This window comes from Tenrec ecaudatus, chromosome 17 (genome assembly GCF_050624435.1).
Source record: "Tenrec ecaudatus isolate mTenEca1 chromosome 17, mTenEca1.hap1, whole genome shotgun sequence".
Classification (NCBI taxonomy): domain Eukaryota; kingdom Metazoa; phylum Chordata; class Mammalia; order Afrosoricida; family Tenrecidae; genus Tenrec; species Tenrec ecaudatus.
In genome coordinates, this window is record NC_134546.1 from 41313400 (window position 1) to 41330849 (window position 17450).

Here is a 17450-nt window from a genome sequence, read left to right on the forward strand (position 1 = left end):
GAGAACGAGGGAAAACCAAAGGCATACAAAATATCACCTCAGTTTTAAAAATCAGAGTCAGCAGACATAAAATTTCTCTCCCAAAATTGCTCTAAACATCTCTCAACAGCCTCGATGTCTTTATTTTGGGGTCATCATGTACAACTGAACAATAGTTTTCAGACTGACAAAGGCCCATGGAGCAGCATACTTTGAGCTAGGTGAAGGGAGGTTCTTTTTTTTTTTTTTGCTGGATGTGCCCAAGAATAAATAATTTCCTAAATCCAACTCTTGATGCTAAATTGCTGGTACAGGCAATTTCACAGATAGGGGAACAATCCAATAAGGTGGTCTCTGATGTCACCGTCAACACTCATTGCAGCAAGCCCTCTCTAGGACAGCTTTACATTGATGGTTGAACGTGGACAACTTCAGAGTGGGCGGAGGAGGCTGACGAGAGCCACTGAGACCATTCTTGCAGTTGGAGGCATAAGCTGAAAAATCCTTTCTTCTATACCATTCGGCTTGGCGTTGGCAGTAGCCAAATTTGCTCAGCAAAAGAAAGAAGTCTCTTCGGAATGCCTGTGTGAAAATCGCGTACAGAAACGGATTGGCACAAGAGTTGACGGGGTAAAACAGAACCAGGAGAACTTTGGAGTTGGTCACTGTGATAAGGGGCACTTTGAAGGCAGCTGAAATGGCAAAAAAGGAGATGGGTGCCATGCAGGTGAAGTCGGTGAAGATGAGGATGGCCATTTTCTTAGCAATCTTGGCGTCTGTGTTGGTGGCCATCCGCTTTGGGCTCTGCACTGCACAATAGATTTTAGTGTAGCCCGCACAGACGACCATGAAGGCCACCACGTTGGTGATCAGGATGGTTAGGATGTAGCCTTGGGAGAGCGCGCTCTCCACGTCCATCGGGAGGCAAATGCTGACTTTCATGTAGCTGCTGACCCCCACGAGGGGCAGCAGGGCGATCAGAGCCGACAAGAGCCAGCCTCCGAGCATAATCGGAATTGCGTGTCTCAACCGCAGCTTTTGGTCGGGCTGCAGCGCGGAGGTGATGGTGTGCCAGCGCTCTAGGGTGATGACCGTGAGCGTGTAGACGGAGAGCTCACTCGCGAACACGGTGAAGAAGCCCGCGGCGCGGCAGCCGCGCCCGGTCTGCCAGTCAATGGCGTGGTTGTAGTACTGGCCTTTGGTTCGGGAGTCCACGGAGGCGATGAGCAGCAGGTAGAGGCCCATGCAGAAGTCGGCGAAGGAGAGATTGCACATGAGGAAACGGGGCACGGTCAGTCGGTAGCGACTGGTCAGGAGCACTACGAGAACAGTCATGTTGCCCGTGACGGCCAGGATGCCGATCAGCCAAATCAGGACCCGGAGGAAGTCGTAGCCCATGATATCTTCGCAGGGGTTGAAAGCGTCGGGGTCTGGGGCGCAGCGGAAAGTCTTTGGGGAGCAGAATCCGTAGTCGTAATCCCAGCCACTCAGGTCATCCTCCAAAATGGCAGAGTAGCTGTAAGAGAATATTTGGGCTTAATATCAATAAGTCGCTTTGGAGGCCTAGACGTCTCAAAAATGATTCTGCAATTGGTGGTGGAGATGATTGTGCCACTCTTCTTAATAGGGCTGAACGATTAAATGGTATGCTCTGTGGATCGTCTCACAGGGTAACGATTTAAAAAGAAATAGAAAATTCAAAAAAGCAAATTTTAAAGAATAACTATTTTAAAATTATTAGATGAAATATATATTTTTTAATTAAAAAAGTTAAGGGTCATCCTTAGTGTTTTTATTTTAAAAAAGAGGAAACAACAGCCTGAATCTTTGTTTATTTGTTAAATTAATTGAAAAGGCAGAATTTATTACAAGTTCCTTAAGAAGCGAGCCAGAGCTAGGTAGACTTTTTTTCCCCTTAATAGATGTTACATATTGATTCAAGGATTTAATGAAGCTGCTTACCAAGGATGATTTTCTCTGGAAAACAAATTTAGAGAGACAGTATATGCAATATATGTATGCTAACTCCAGAAGAAGCTGTTCTTAGCATTTTTCATAGATATTTATCTCACTTGGTTGCCAGCCAGACTGCACCCAAGCTGTCTGTCTGTGGCATAACACAAGTGAGGTGGTAAGATGAGCATGGTTGATAATGGTCAGCTACTTGTTTGCAAGTTCAGGTCATGAGTGATCAAATAGCCCAGTTAATAACTAAAAATCAAGGCTCAATTAGTAGAAACTGGGAGCAGAGAAAAGGGGAATCTTGTATAGTCATGGACGAGAGAGAGAAATCGTGGAAGTAGTCATGCCTGAGGGGTGTGTGTCAAGGACAGAGTGGATTGACCAGGGACTCCATCCCGAGGGAAGGGACAGCCCCTCTCCCGCCCCGTCCCCTTGCCACTGCCAGCGTTCAGGCTTTTATCTCCCCTGCAGCACAGTGACCGATGGTTACTTTCCTGACTGCTTTCCTCCATTGATAGCAGTCTCCCAGCCCATCCTGCACAGTTCTCCTGGGGTAATGGCCTTTCCTCAGCACAAACCTATTAAGTTCATTTACCCTACTCAAACTTTCACTGGGTCTGAGACTCCGTGTGCTTTTCACCAGTGTCTGCTTACAGCTGGCCTCTGTCTACTCTCCAATCTCATCTTTAAGAAGCAGCTAGCTGGTAACCAGTGGCTGTTGCGTTGATTCTGACTCATGGAGACTCCTTGCAGGTCAGAATAGAACTGCGCTCCACAGGGTTTTCAAGTAGATGGCCAGACATTCCCCAGTAGATGGGGGAAGTAGATGGCCAGACCTTTCTTCTGAGGCACCTCTTGGTAGACTTGAACCTCCAACCTTTTGTTTAGCGCATTCGCCCTTTGCAGCACCCAGGGACTTTAGCAGTACAGCTGTGTAGTTCAGTTCCTCTGCTCTGGAACTACACTGCCTGAGTTCCAGTCCTGGCTCAGGCTTGTAGGGGTTATGCATATCTAGGAAAACTATTTGCATAACTGCGAGTTTTTCATTTGCTAAATAGGGGTAATAATCATATCTTCCTGTAGAGGTTATGCAAACCTGGGAGAACCATTTAACGTCTCCATGCCTCTTCTTCATTTGCCAAATAGGGATAGTAATCATAGCTTCTATGCAGGATTGTGCTAAGGTGTAACGCATGCAGAATATTTCGAAGCATGCCTGCTATAAATTCAGTGTTCAAAACATGCTAAGAATTCATATTATCTCTTGCATATCTTCTATCTAACTTTGACTTTCGGCAATGAAATAACTGGTGGTCCTCTGAATTAGCTCTGCTTTTTCACCTTTCTGCCTTGGCATGTATTCTTTCTCCTTTTTGGAATTTCCTTCCTATCCCTCTCTGTCTATTAAATTCCTCCTTACGCTTAAGGATAAACTCCTTTGGGAAGGCTTTCTTGATCCCATACCCTACCCCACCCCAATTGTATTACCTTCCCTCTGGCTGGCCTTGCACTTAATCCACCTGTGGTTATCAAGTCTGACTGCAATCCGTGATGGTGTGCTCTCTCTTATTTAATCTATTAGCATTTTGAAGACTGGGGGCGGGGGTTATTCATGTATGACACCCCAGTACCTCACACCGTTTGGGGCCCCGAGTATCCATTCCATAAACGTGTGTGCAGTGAAAAAACATAAACCGGGTGGAGGGGTGACTAGGCTCTGAGAGGACTCAAGAGGCCACAAGGACAATGAGCATAGCTCAATGTGTGTAAAGCCACCAAGCTTTCTCCTTGCCCACAGTCTGCTAATTCCATTCTGGGAGCTGGAGAAATTGGCTGTTATTTTCCTGTCAAGGCCATGACAAATGTACATTTCACCTTAGGATCCCTCACACATTAAAAGAAGATTTTCCTCTACTGGCAAACTCAACCTCTCAGGTTGTTTATTAGGAAGTGTGGACCTAATATGGGGACTGAGTGGAATATACATTAGATCAATACAGGTTTTGAGCGGGGAGGCACAGACTTAAAAGAGAAAGAAGTGTATGTCACGAGGCTCCAAAAGGGTGCTTGGACATCAGACACACCAATTCGGAACCCGCGCAGGGCTGCTGCCGAGGGCAGGAGATTGCCAGGGAACTGGACCGGTCTTTCTATTATCTTTATAAATAGCACATTCCCCTGTCTCTAGCTCCTGGACACACCAATGTAGTTATGAGTATTTTTCTACCTCTAAAGAGATAAGGTGGTTATGAAGAGCTATTAAAGAAAATGGGCCATTCATTTCTTGGCATGAAAAGGGCCCTTCAAGACCAACTCTGACTGCTTCCTGGACTTGGTAAGGAAGCCAAGGTTAAAGGGGACAGTGGCAGCACCAGGTCTTCCTCCCCAGAGGCCTTCCTCCTCTTTTCCGTCCCCAGTCAGAGCTCTTCAAGGTGTGGTCATTAAAATGCAGATTCCTGGCTGGACCCCAAACCCTAAATCAAAATACCTAGAGGTGGTTCGGGGGCTGCAATGCTGGTGGTGATTGGGGGTGGGGTGGGGTAAAAGGGAGCTGACGTCAAGGAGTTTAGGAAGGAAGAGGATGTTTTGGAATTGATATTGTGGTAGCAATTATACAATACAGCTTGATGTGATTGAACTATGGAATGATATGATATCTGTATTAACTCCCCATAAAATGGTTTTGAAAAATATATATCTCTAGAGGCAGAGCCCAGGAATCTGCCTTCCTTTGAAGCAAGCTCCCTGGGTGATGGTTACACGAAATAATGACCTTTTACTTTTGCTTTCTTTAAAATCAAATGAAACTTTCCAGCTATTGTCTTGATTTCCTGTACTTGCTTCTTATCAAAGTCATTTCAGTGGTTAGAAGCACTGATCTAAAAAACAAAACAACTCTCCTATGTTTTTCGAATAAATTCATGTCGACAGTAGGTCAAATATGACCCTCCCTTCCAGTCTTGCCCTGCTCCTTTTTTTTTCTAGCCTTACTGGGCCAGGTTCTGGTGAGGAATTTCTCCTTGGGGATCTGTCTTGGGACCATTCGTGGGATGGTCACACAGCACTGTGCTATGGACAAAGCCCTGCGGAAGCTGTCCTTAGCCCTGAGCTGTGACACGGTGAAGGAGTGTGGCTGGGCTCCCAGGAGAGTTAGCGCATCTGATTGTTAGCACCACCGGCCCAGTCCCAACAAAGGATGAGAGGGGAAGAGGCTGGCCAGGCAGGGGGGAGGACAAGTATCTTGGGGAGAGCAGGTAAGGCTTGGTGGATGCCCTAGAATCTCTGTTGATGGTTGTCTGGCAGGTAGCCGGAGAGAGAAGACTCGCGATGGAGAATGCCTTTTGCTTAGGTTTTTTTTGTTGTTGTTTTACTTTTGGGTGGAGGGTTGTGGTTGGCAATTAGGAGGTTTGTTTGAAAGCAGTGTTGGGTAGCGACCTCCAGATAGTATGTAAGGTCCTGTGGGTGGGCTTGGGTGAGGCTGATGAGGAGTGTTGGGGACGGGCTAACGTACCCCCTGTTCCCAAAATGCCCCTTGGCTCGCTCACTGACTCTACCCAGAAAGGGTTTCCTGTTCAGGAGAATAAAGCCATGCTGTTTTAGGAGTTACGTGGGCCGGCAGCTGATGGAGAGAATCTCAAGAGAGAAAAGTAGACAGTGTGAAGGAAAGCAGCCCCGGGGCTTGGTGACATGAGACCTACAGGAAAGAAAAGACAAGGAGACAGAAGCTCCTGATTTTCCACGTCTACACGCTTCAACGACTCCCTTCACTTTCAATCTGGAAGTAAAATGGCGTTTCATACAGATGAGGAACAGTAATGAAGAAATGTTTCAGAAAGGACAAGAACTTGTCCAGGCACACCCGGCATTTCACAAAAGTCACGGCCCATGAGTCCATTTCCAGCTCTGAGGGCCCCAATGCCCAGAATTTGCCTATTATCCCATCGCTGCCTGAATGCAATTCAGAGATTCAAAGAAAATAGAGAAGAGAAAAAAATATGTAGAAGAGGGAATGGAGACTAGTGCAGAATCATAGAGGGGCATCTGGTCTTTCAGCCTGCGATGCAGAGGGGCGGCTAAGAAACGTCCTCGTCTCTACAAACGTGACAGCAGGACCGTGGACATGACCTTCTGAGCCTTCCTCCTGTGCACTTGAACGCAAGCGGACATGACAGGACAGCCAGCGTTTCTAAAAGGGAAACATGTCGCCCATCCGCCCGGAGAACAGAAACGTTGCTCCCACCCACTCTCAGACGGAGTCCTTTTAGACCCAGGAGCGCCGTGATCTTGATTGAAGGTCATGTGATCAAAGTGTTGCTGAAGGGAGGTGGCTATTCTGGAAGGTGTGTCTGAGTCACACAGTCTTATGGAAAGCCCACCAGGTGACCCGTGACAATTCCTGCAGCGGAAGCTAACACTCAAACGGGCTGTTGGTGACAGGAGAGTGCCTGCCACGGACCTTCTGGCTTCTGAGGAGGCTTGAACTCCCGAATGAGCATCATGAGCATCGAATGGCACGTTTTAAAGAGTTTTGTATTTCCCACCGCCCCCGCCAGTTGAACGAGATACCCGAGGGGCTGGACAAAGGGAGATTCCCATTTGTAAACTGTGAAAGTATTGAGAAAGGCTTTGCCCACATCCCCTCCGGCCACAGCTTTCATCCGCAGAACAATAAGGGGTTTAGAGAACAGGAGAGAGCGTCCTGCGGTCCGTCCCACGCAGATACTCACAGCGTTTCATTAGTCGGTTGCCTTGCTGTGCCTTCGCATTGTTTGGAAAAGTTTTCGAAAATGGAAAATGAAAAATTCTGCCTGAAAGAGAAGAGACAAAGAAAGGAAGAAAGAAAAACAAAACCAATCCCCAACAACACCCTCAGCAGTTGAGCTTTTGGTGTTTAAAGGAAAGCTGATCATATCTATTTATGCTCTGTTCATGCACATTCTTTATCTATTACACCGTCATCCAGCTCCCACCTTGGTCCCAACTGCGATGCTCCCTGCGGAGAGAGGGAAGGCTGCTGAGTCATCGTTAGAGGTTGCTGAATCCTGCGTGGTGCGGGCTCTGGAGATGAGCAGGCTGCCATTTGGCATAGCCGGCGGGGGTTTTCACTGCTCATGGGACCCTATCCTGTGCGGCCACTCTCCCCTCCACACTGGCCTTGATTAACAAGCAACTCTCTGGAGGCCCCCTGGCTTTGGGTCTCCTTTGTGAGGCCCCGAAGGTTTTGACCTTATATTATGACGTGGATTTTATCATTATTTTTTGCTTATGTGCAGAAATGTACATATGAAGGCGCTTCCCACTTCTCCACCTTTCTCTCTCCGAAGACAGGAGGCCCGCGAGCGTGTGTGCGTGTGTGTGTGTGTGTGTGTGTATGTGTATTTGGGGGGTGGGGATGGGTCAGCAGGAGGGGCATGTCCAGAAAGTTAAAGAAGACCTGAACCTAACGTTCCTCATATGAAACCCAAAACAGATACAAAGCAAACTGGACAAAAAAAATGAGGGGAAGGGAGAGGCAGCTGTGAGAACCTCCGTGTTTACTGGGGAGGGGGGACAAAGAAGACAATTCAGAGAGCCCGATCTGTGCCTTCCTCTCCACCACCAAGACGGCCATTCATTCTTCTTAGGAAAAGCTTGGTATACAAGCCGAGAGGCGGGATTTATAGCAGAATTATCTAACCTACTAGACTCACTTTAAAAAATTTAACAGCTTGTCGTCTTGGACCAGGATTGTAAATTCTCAAACATGGATGGAGTCTGTGTGTGTGTGTGTGTGTGTGTGTGTGTGTGTGTGTGTTTGAAGCTGGCTCTTAGAGCTCTAGTATGTGATCAGTCCTACAGGTCACAGGAAATGTGGCTGTGGTTGGCCTTCAGATAACCGTCCTAGGTTCTGGCCACTCTGTCTTTGCTGAAAGGCAATCGCAGATACGAAAGAGGCCATTGGGGCCAACTGCCCAGACAGCTGTGTGTGTTATCTGGGCTCACCAGCTGCAGGGCAGGGGTGCTGACTCAGAGCTTGCACAAGCACCCCACTGGCCCAGCTTCAGGTTCTCTATCTTTATAGGCACTCAAGGTTTTGAGTTTTAGGGACACGGGGAGCCAGTGAAGGCCTAATCAAGACGACACCCATGTCACCACAGTCCCTGCTTGCTCCGATATTGACTGGCATATCATTACTGTGTTGATGGTAGATGCAACCGAGTGGATTTTGACTCACAGCAGCCCCATACCACAGAGAAAAAGGTTCCACGGGGTTTTCTAGGCAGTAATATTTGGGGGAGTTCATTGCCACGTTTCCCATGGAGCTGCCTGGTGGGTTTGAACCGTCAACCTTTCTGTTAGCAGCCAAGGCACCCAAGACCAAAATTAATAGAATCCACTCCTCTCCCCCCACCCCCATATCAGAAGTAGTCCCTTCTGTCCACTGGCACGAGAAGCTGAGGTGCACTCTGTCCTGGACAGTGTGTGAAAACAAAGGCATCCATCTGATCATAGTTGAGGGATGTGAATAATCCTTTTATCAGACAGAGAGAAGCTGATGATAGCAGATGTAGTCAGGCTAAAACGTAATATCATTTGATCTCCCTTTTGACCCACTTATAAGTTGTTTCTCTTAAAAGAAACAAAAGTGAAGGGGAAATACACATGGGTTATGTGGTAGTTAAATAATCTGGTGTCAGTTTGAGATGATTAAAAGTGAAGGTGTGGCATCTAGCCTGTCAATCAGGTTGACCTCATTTGGTGGCACTACAGTGATAAATAGCTTGCTGGAGGCGGGGCATGGCCTCATTCCCTGAGAGCATTTCTGTTGACAAGACACACGGAGCTACGCTAGAACCCTGGCGCTGCAGGAGCCACGTGGAAACTCCTGCCAACGTTGTGCTTCCACTGCCACTGGATCCACAAGACCTTCCACCCACTGGCCTGTGATCTTCCTGCATTCATCAATGTCATTACATGTATTGCATGAGTCTGAAGAGGAATTTATACATTGGTATTGGACATATGCGCTAATATGGGATTTATGGACTTGATCTGGACTGGGCTGGCCTAATTTCTCAATATACAATTGCTTTTGTGTATAAAGCTCTTTCTTATACACATATGACTGTCTATGAATATGTTTCTCTTGTCAACCCAGACTAGCACAGATTAAGCTCCCAGTGAACCCCTTGGACCGTGGACCAGGGATGTGAGTAGCCCTTGCTGTCATGCAGAGTGCACTGGAAAGGGGGTTGTTGGTGATGAAGTTAGGGTAACATTTAGCACCCTATCATTTGTTCTCCCTTATGATCCATTTAAATTTGTTCCAGTTTTCAGTATGTTCTGCTTTCTTTTCGGTTGAGGTTTTCATGTGCTTTTATTGCTAGTTTAAATGTGTTTTTCTCTCCATGAAGTCCAGGAGAGGTGACTCTAGAGAGACAGTAACTGGATTAATGGTTTCTTGGGGGCATGGCAGGGAGGTTGGGGGGGAAATGATGATCACTGAATTATATGACATGCAAATTATATTTTATAATTAATGAAACTTTGGGAATAAAGAGAAAAGAAATACGATAAAGGACCATGGGTGGTGGTGGTGGTATTTCCTGGTAAATGGTCCCTGTTTTGATGCCAGGGCCCGTGCAACCACATGCAGGCTGCTTCTCTTTGTATGTGTTCTAGTCTACAAATAAAGGGGGAAATAATAAGAAAAAAGAAAAGAGATGCATATAGAATCCGCATGATTATAAATAAACCAGCCTCGGTCTCACTCTTCTCATTGGGCTCTCACCAACTTGCTCACCTCCAACATTGGGCCCCAACTCCCATCCACTCTGTGGCCAGAGTGATAGTTAATAAAAGTGTATCTGAGTCACCTTGCTGTAAATTCTTCAGTGGCTTCCCTATCGTCTCAGCTCCTGGGCCTGGCACTTGGAGCCACTCCCTGTCCCCCTTAGCCCACTTCCCCTGGTTTTCTTCCCTGGCTCATCTTCCTGCATTACCCAGAAGCATTCTTATGCTCGTTCAAGAACCATTTCTTCCTACCACTTCCTCCGCTCTGCCTCCACACGGGCCAGCATGCTTTTGCCTCACTGTCTAGCCAACCTGTTCTTCCAGGTTCAGCAGAAGCCACCTCGCCGGGAAGCCTTCCATAAACTCTGATACGACAGAGGGGCTCTGCCTCCCTGCTCCCCACGCTTGTTCTCAGCTCTATCATAACATTTGTTGTATTGGACGTGGTTTCCCTGTGTGGTACCCACACACAGATGGGCCTCCAGAAGGGTTGGGATAAACCCTGACTCATCTTTGCATCTTCTGGCTTCCACACAGTGCTGGGAACCTAGCCATCAAATAATCTTGGAGGCTCAGTTTTAGGTCCAATTGCACATGGCTCTCTGAGCATCAATCCCAAACCAAACTTGCTGCCACTGAGTTGATTTTGACTCACAGAGACCATATAGGACAGGGTAGACCTGCCCTTGTGGGTTTCTGTGATTACCGTATATACTCATGTATAAGCCGAGTTTTTCAGCTGAAAAACTTGGGTTCGGCTTATACATGGGTCAGTGGTACCCCAGAGAGGTGTAACATCTCGCGGGTGATTGCCGTTCCTCCGCTGTTCATTCAAAGCCCCGCTGATACTGCAGGACTTTGAATATTTGTTTACTCACATCTAACCAATCAGAACCGTTCTATGATGTGGATGGCTCCAATGGTAAGGATGTGTCTGTGGCTGCGCTCCGTCTCTCCCCTCTGGTCTCTGTGTTAATTCACACCCTGCATTTCCCACCATAGGTGTATACTCGAGTCAATCAGTTTTTCTGGTTTCCCAGGTAATAATTAGGTACCTCGGCTTATACTCAGGTCGGCTTGTATTTGAGTATATACGATATATTGGTTTACAGGAATAGAAAGCCTCATTTTTCTCCTGAGGAGGAGCTGGTTCTTTCAAACTGCTGACCTTGTGGTTAGCAGTCCACTATGCAACCAGGATGCCTGCTTTCTGAGGACAGTGAGTGCTTTATCTTTTTAGCTACCACTAAAGCTCTTTGCAAGGCACATAGTAGGTGATTCCTTATCGTTAGCTTGACTCCAAACAAAAGCAGCAGCATCCCAGTCCCCCTCTCAGCACCTTATCCAAACGATAGCCGGTAAATCCTTAGACTCAGGAGCCCAGGGTTACACACTGGGCTGTGAGCCACAAGGTTAGCAGTATGGCCATCGCTCCTTAGGATACAGACAATGCTTTCTAGCGCTGTGAAGACCTGCAGTCTCAGGAGCCCAAAGGGACAGTTCTACCCTGCTCTATGAGTTCTATGGGTCAGAATCTCCTGGAGCAATGAGATTTTTGGGGGGATCTTCTTAGGTTGAATAAGCTAAAACAAAAACCAACCAAACTCATTACCATCGGGTCACTTCCAACTCACAGTAATCCTACAGGGTAGAACAGAACCACCCCTGTGGGTTTCTTGGATGAAGTGTTTTCTGGGGTAGAAAGCCCCATCTTCGTTCTCTATGGAAACTGGTTTTGAACTGCTGACGTGGCAATTCTCAGCCCACCACGCCACCACCACTAATGGGTCACGAAAGCACTAGAACTGATCAAGGCTGGCAATAGAACAATGGAACAGAATAGGTAAACTAGATGAGACAACATCCACACAAAAAGTTAAGTATTGCCTTATTATATTTCAGTTAACTATGTGCCATGTACTGGGTTGCAGTGTAAAATTTAAAAAAGCATTTCTTACTGTGCATCTTGGTTAACTTCCGCCCCTCCCCCCAAAATAGCCTACCCCAAAGCGCTACCCACTCCTCCATCTGAGAAAACAAGCAAGCCAACAAAGAAACACACGAAAGATGGAGACATTGGGTACACTTTACTCTGGCGAGCCTCCCCCTGCTTGTTTAGAAATGGGGCTCTCAGATCAGGATGAAAGCTGATTGAGTTTTGCAGTGCCAGGTTCACACTCCATTGTGCAGTCGCTAAGGCAGGCTATCATTCAATTAGCCCAGACTTGGCTCAGAGGCCTTCTGGCTGCCGGGGGACTGGACTCTTTGGCAGCAGTTTCCCTGAGGGAGCTGACTGCTCATTTTCTTCTTGTCCATCTGAAAGCTTCCCCCTGGTGACAGAGTGGGCCTGGAAGGCAGGGACTGAAGGGGCAGGGAACCCTCACCCATTGACTATTTTGAACTCTGGGGTATTGACACAGCTGAGCAGATTGTACCTTTTGCTCTTGACTTACACTTTGGCTGGCCAGTCCCTGAAAGCACAGCAGTGGCTGGGGTAAGTCAGCGTGGCATCCTGGAGGCTGGTAAATTTTTCTCTCGATGGCAGTGTTTTTAGAGAATAGGATGACATGGCGATTAACGTCTGAATGGACTCCAGCCCATAGCTAGGCAAGGCCTGCAGTTTGGTAGCAGAAATATCCCTGAACAAAAAAAGAGGAGAAAGGCTTTTCCACTTATTTACCTATATGATGGATTTCCAGAGTGATACCTCCCCACACTGCACAGTGACAGGGTCAGTCCTCTTCTGGAGGGATCCCTCCCCTTGGCTCCATCTTGTTTGTCTCCTCCGTTCGCCCTTTGATGCATTGACAGAGAGATTTCAATGCAAAGACGCGACACTGTTTTTCTTTTTTTCCCTCATTTGCACCTATTGTCTTTTGCAAGGTTGAGTGTGACTCCTGGTCCCTGCCATCCATCCATCCATCCATCCATCCATCCATCCATCCATCCATCCATCCATCCATCTGTTAGCACTTCCTCCCTCTTTCTTTTATTCTCTGTCTTTCTCTCTCCTCCCTGTCAGCAGAATTGAAAAACTCTATCTGCTGAATCACTGTAATAAACCAAACAAAATGAGTATGAATTGTGGAATGGAAAACCAATTTTCTCTGTAAATGGTTAAAATAAAACAAAATAAAACAAACCCCCTCCCCCTAAAAGGACCTGCTCTAGAATACAGCAGGCACAAGTGACATTAACCTTGACATATCCTACCCCAGGAGGAGATATAGAGGCATCAGATGCCTTGGTCTTTGAGCAAGCCCAGAAGGGCGGATTGTAGGAAGCACAGGCTGGGCTTCTTTTTAAGGGCCATGGAGGAGCCTGGTGGCATAGTAGTTAGCAGTTCAAAACCAGCAGTCCCTCTGCAGGGGAGAAATGAGGCTTTCTATTCTCAAAGGATTTACAGTCTCAGAAACCTACAGGAACAATTCTACCTTGTTCAGTAGATTCACTATGAATCCAAATCGACTCAAAGGCATGCTTTTCTGGTGTGTGCGCTCTTTGTTTGGTACCAGGGCAGCAGAATGCTCATTCTCTAAAGGTAAACGGGTGCCATGTTTCCAAAGCAGGCAAAGACAGGGCCATGCCGGCAGAGCTGGGGTGGAAAATTCAGGCTTTGTGAACAAAGCCCTGAATGCTTCAGTTAACAAGACTTGAGAGCCCAGGGCGAAGAAAAATCCAAGCAAGTTTAGTGTCAGGAGGAAGAGTTGATTGGAAATTTAAAAATTCCGCCCATCTTCTAGTGGCTGCTGTTGGTGCCCTATGAAACTGTCCCAGCAGCACAGTGCCCCTCAGCCATTAGTGCCCTGCACATGGGAAGGGGCAGTCAGTGACTGGTGGACAGAGGAACTTGGCCACACAGGGGGAGGACCTATGGGGGCCCTTGGGAAGAATCAAGGTAGGAGAATTTGCTTCAGCGTGTCCACCTCTGGGGCCACAGACTTCTGCTTTTGCATCCTTGTGACTGCAACCGAAAACATGTCAGCAAGGGAAATATTTTTAGGGGCTGGATGTAAATAATGATTTTTTAGAGACCATTCAAATCCTAGGGGTATAGTGCAAACAGCTGCTTGGGAAGTGGGTCTTGGCCCCAGAATTCTGGACAAGTACAAGGGCATGCAGTGCCCAGTGTGATTTCTAAGCAGGCTGACCTGGCTGCTCTTTAAGCCAAGATTGCCATGCATCGTGTCAGTTGTGTCCCATGCCCGACTCAAAGGCAGCTCTCTCTGGCTGCTTGGTGGCCTTGACAGGTGGCCAGCTGGCTGTCAGCTCTCTGATTCTGAGTCAGGTGCCCTCTGATGGTGAGACATATAGAGGGGCATCAGGATGTACAGTGAGAAGCTGAAAGACAGCAGACACACAGTGGCTAGAGCCACAAGGTAGTGGAAGCCCCAGCCAGCTTAAGTCATGGAGCTGAGTGGAGCATAGAGAGCTAGGATTGACAGTGGCAGAAGGCAGGATTGGGGGTACTAGTAGCAGGGGTTGGGAGTTGAAGCATCAGGGGTTGTGATGGCAGGGATTGAGAGAGTCCGGAGTCGATAGCAACAGAAACTAGAAAGTAGATGAACTCAAGCATTGATGGTGGTGGGAGCTAGGAAGTAGACTTAGGAGGTGGTGGTGGAGGGGCTTAGGAAGTACACAGAGCTGGGGATTGGCAGGGCATCCACAGAGTCCAGAGTTAGATGGGAGGTAGAGTGAGGGGTGACAGAGGTGGGAGGTAGGAAGTGGTCAGAGCACGAGCTGGAGGAGCAAGAACTGGGTCCGTTCACAGCCTTCCTTTTCTCAAAGGCCTTAAGCCTCCCTTTTCCAAATCCTTAGAGATGCCCTTACGGTCCCACAGGTCCCGGCTCTCTGCCACTTCTGTCCTGGTGTTCTGTGACGCTCCTCTTTGCTCACTCCCCATGCTTCTGGTCTCACGACTGCTCTTCTAAGACACAAGGCAAGTTCTTGCCACAGGGCCTTTGCTTTTGCTACCCACCCCATCCCCTCCACCTGGAAAGGCCTTCCTGAGATATACACCTTGCTCTCTCACTTATTTCAGGTTTCTGCTCAGATGACACTTTTCCAGGACAGTCTTCCCATACCATTTTTGTTAGCATGTTAACCCCACTCTACTCCTCTGCCCTCAGCCAGCTTTCACAATGCCCACCACCATGTAGTCGACTTCCTCATGTGATCCTCGCCTGTCCTCCCTGGTTCCATGAAGTCAGAGCTGTCTGTCTTTTCCTAGGCTCTGTGGTTTCTGGGATGTCTAAAACAGTGCCTGGCACAGCGTGCCAGCCTCGAAAATATGTGTTGAATGGGTGAACCACTGATGACAAGCATGAGCAAGTGAACTGGGCTATCCTGTTCACCGTCTTTCCATATGCTTCTCATTTCAAAGTGACCCAGCAGCTGACTGCTTTTTCTGTTGCCTCCCCTGCCAGGCTGCAAGCTCTTTAAGGATAGGACTTAGGACTTCGGCTCTTCACCGTCTTTCCAGCAAGAGGCTGTGCTCAGGCGCCGTGAGTGGAGTGACCACGATGCGGTGCCAGGTGCCTCTGCAGAGCGGGTGATGCAGCCACCAGGTTAGAGCCAAGTGTCTGGCCCTGAAGTCCCACTGCAGCTGCTTAGTCCGAAGGCTCGGGTTCCTGTGTTCTGTCCACCCCCACCCCGCCCCCAGTTCTCTCAAGTGTCGCCGCACTGTTGGTATTGGGTGTCATCGAGTGGGGACCCACAGCGACTCTATGCACAACAGAAGGAAACACTGCACAGCCCTGTGACAGCCTCACAACCGCTTCTCTGGTTGAGGCCCCTGTGGCAGCCCCAGGTCAAGCCATCTCAGCGAGCACCTTCCTCCTTTTCATGACTCCCCTACTTTACCACGAAGTTCCCATGAACTGAGGGACTTGGCTGTCCTCTCGCAATTCCAGAAAGCCCCGTTCAGCCAAAGGCCAGTGGCCAGTCCGCTCGCTGGCCTTGGGCTCCGTGAGGGGTGGCGGGTGTCATGAAGCAGCACTTTCGCTGCTCTACTCACAAGATGTTGGGCCCCGTGGCTCCCCGGAAGGCTGCGCTGTGCATCTTGGCCAGGTGGACATTTTCCTTGAGCTCCCTGCGGAGAAGGACAGGTTCCTTAGTGGGTTCCCACCTGTACTAGCGCAAAGCATCCACGCTCTGCCCGCACACACGCGTTGGGTCAACTTGCCGGGGGTGCAGGGCTAGAAGAGGAAAGGGGGGTGCGTGAGTCTGGGAAAGTGGAACGAAGCTGAGCAATGACTAGTCAGCCCAGCATCCCTTTTCCTCTGCAATTTCCACCTCTCTGTTGGTGGGGGTCCCGGGACCTACCGTTTGATGTCTTTACCTTCCTCCCCTAGATCCATTCAGGGTTTGCCATCAGTTGAAGTCCCCGTGTTTCTTCTCACAAAGGAAACTGCTTCCCACCCCACCATCTCAATGAGAACGGAAAGCGTGATCCCTGCCCTGGCCAGTGGCAGCCCTGTTGACCCTGTCTGAGCTCAGATGACTCCACTGCCCACCTGGTGAGGCAATGGTGAGTGACCGTTAGAGGGATGTATTTGGCCCCTGACCTCTTTCCCTCGACATTGAATAGCCTTTGCTTTCCCCTTTCCTGAGACCTGCGCTGACTTTAAAGCTGGGTTTCAAGGTTATTTATCTTGCCTCACCCCATGACCATCGGGCTACCCCACCCAAGGGGACACCACTCACATGGTGACCTTGTGAATGGGCCCCCAGGGAGGTGGGAGGTTGACCTGAGTGTTAGCCTGTGCACTTGCACCTGGCAGCCCCACTTGACTCCACAGCTCTTATCTGAGTCTCCTTGAAACGGACAGAGGTCCCTGCCATGTGAAGGTCAGTCCTCCTTACAAAATGTCACTATTTTCTACCAGGAGACTAACTGCTCTTAAAACCACACACACAAAAGAAAAACAAACAAACAAACCCAACAAACGAAACTCACCACCTTCTAGTTGATTCGGACTCTATGTGACCCTATAGGACAGAGTGAACTGCCCCGTGGGATTTCCGAGCCTGCAAATCTTTCTGGAGGCAGAGTGCCTCATCCATCTCCCAAGGAACAGTTGGAGGGTTGGAATCACGACCCTCTACTTAGTGGCCAGGTGCTAGAAGCGTGGCGCCACTAGGGCTCTTACACTTCCTGAAATGGTGACCCGTGTGGTTGGCTTCTGGTTTCCTGGGTGCTCACTCACATACACCAGTGGTCCTCAGGCCTGGCTGTACACTAGGACCACCCGAGGAGCCTCAAAAAGACCAGATGCCCGGGTCTCACTGAACCGGATTTAATGGGCCAACAGATGGCTCTAAAGGGCAGTCAGAGCTGCAAACACAGAAGTATGCACCAGGCCAGGCTTGGAGCCCAGGGAAATTGGTATAAAGCCATGACTTCCGATCAAATACCAGTAGGCAAAAGAAAGTTGGCTCTTGGTTTTTGGAATCAGGTCTTGACTTTTTCCCCACAACACCCATGTGTGAGGCCACTGAGTGGTCAGGAGCTCAAGACCAGGAAAGGTCAAGCAGGTGGGGCAGAGACTGAGAAGCCAAGAATGAGCTCCTCCTCCACGTGGCCAAGGCCAACATTGGAGGGTAAAGGGGCTTCCTGCTCTGTAGTTGTGTCTTTCAGTCATCTTTGCCTCCTATGGCTTCTAGAGTTATTTTAAAATAATAGTATGTGGGAGTATGTAAACATTTACAAAGAAAATAAACGGGGCCTCCTCAAA

General features: G+C 48.5%; 1 protein-coding gene across 1 annotated transcript in view; it reads right to left on the bottom strand.

The window, feature by feature from the left end:
* Positions 1 to 345: 345 nt before the first annotated feature.
* LHCGR (luteinizing hormone/choriogonadotropin receptor) overlaps positions 346 to 17450 on the bottom strand; it is an 81538-nt gene continuing 64433 nt past the window's right edge. Inside the window, exons 8-11 of the mRNA XM_075535549.1 lie at positions 15731 to 15805; positions 12168 to 12353; positions 6669 to 6749; positions 346 to 1495 (exon numbers count right to left, since the gene is read on the bottom strand). Coding sequence (XP_075391664.1) covers positions 346 to 1495; positions 6669 to 6749; positions 12168 to 12353; positions 15731 to 15805 — 1492 coding nt within the window. The remainder of the gene's footprint in view (positions 1496 to 6668; positions 6750 to 12167; positions 12354 to 15730; positions 15806 to 17450) is intronic.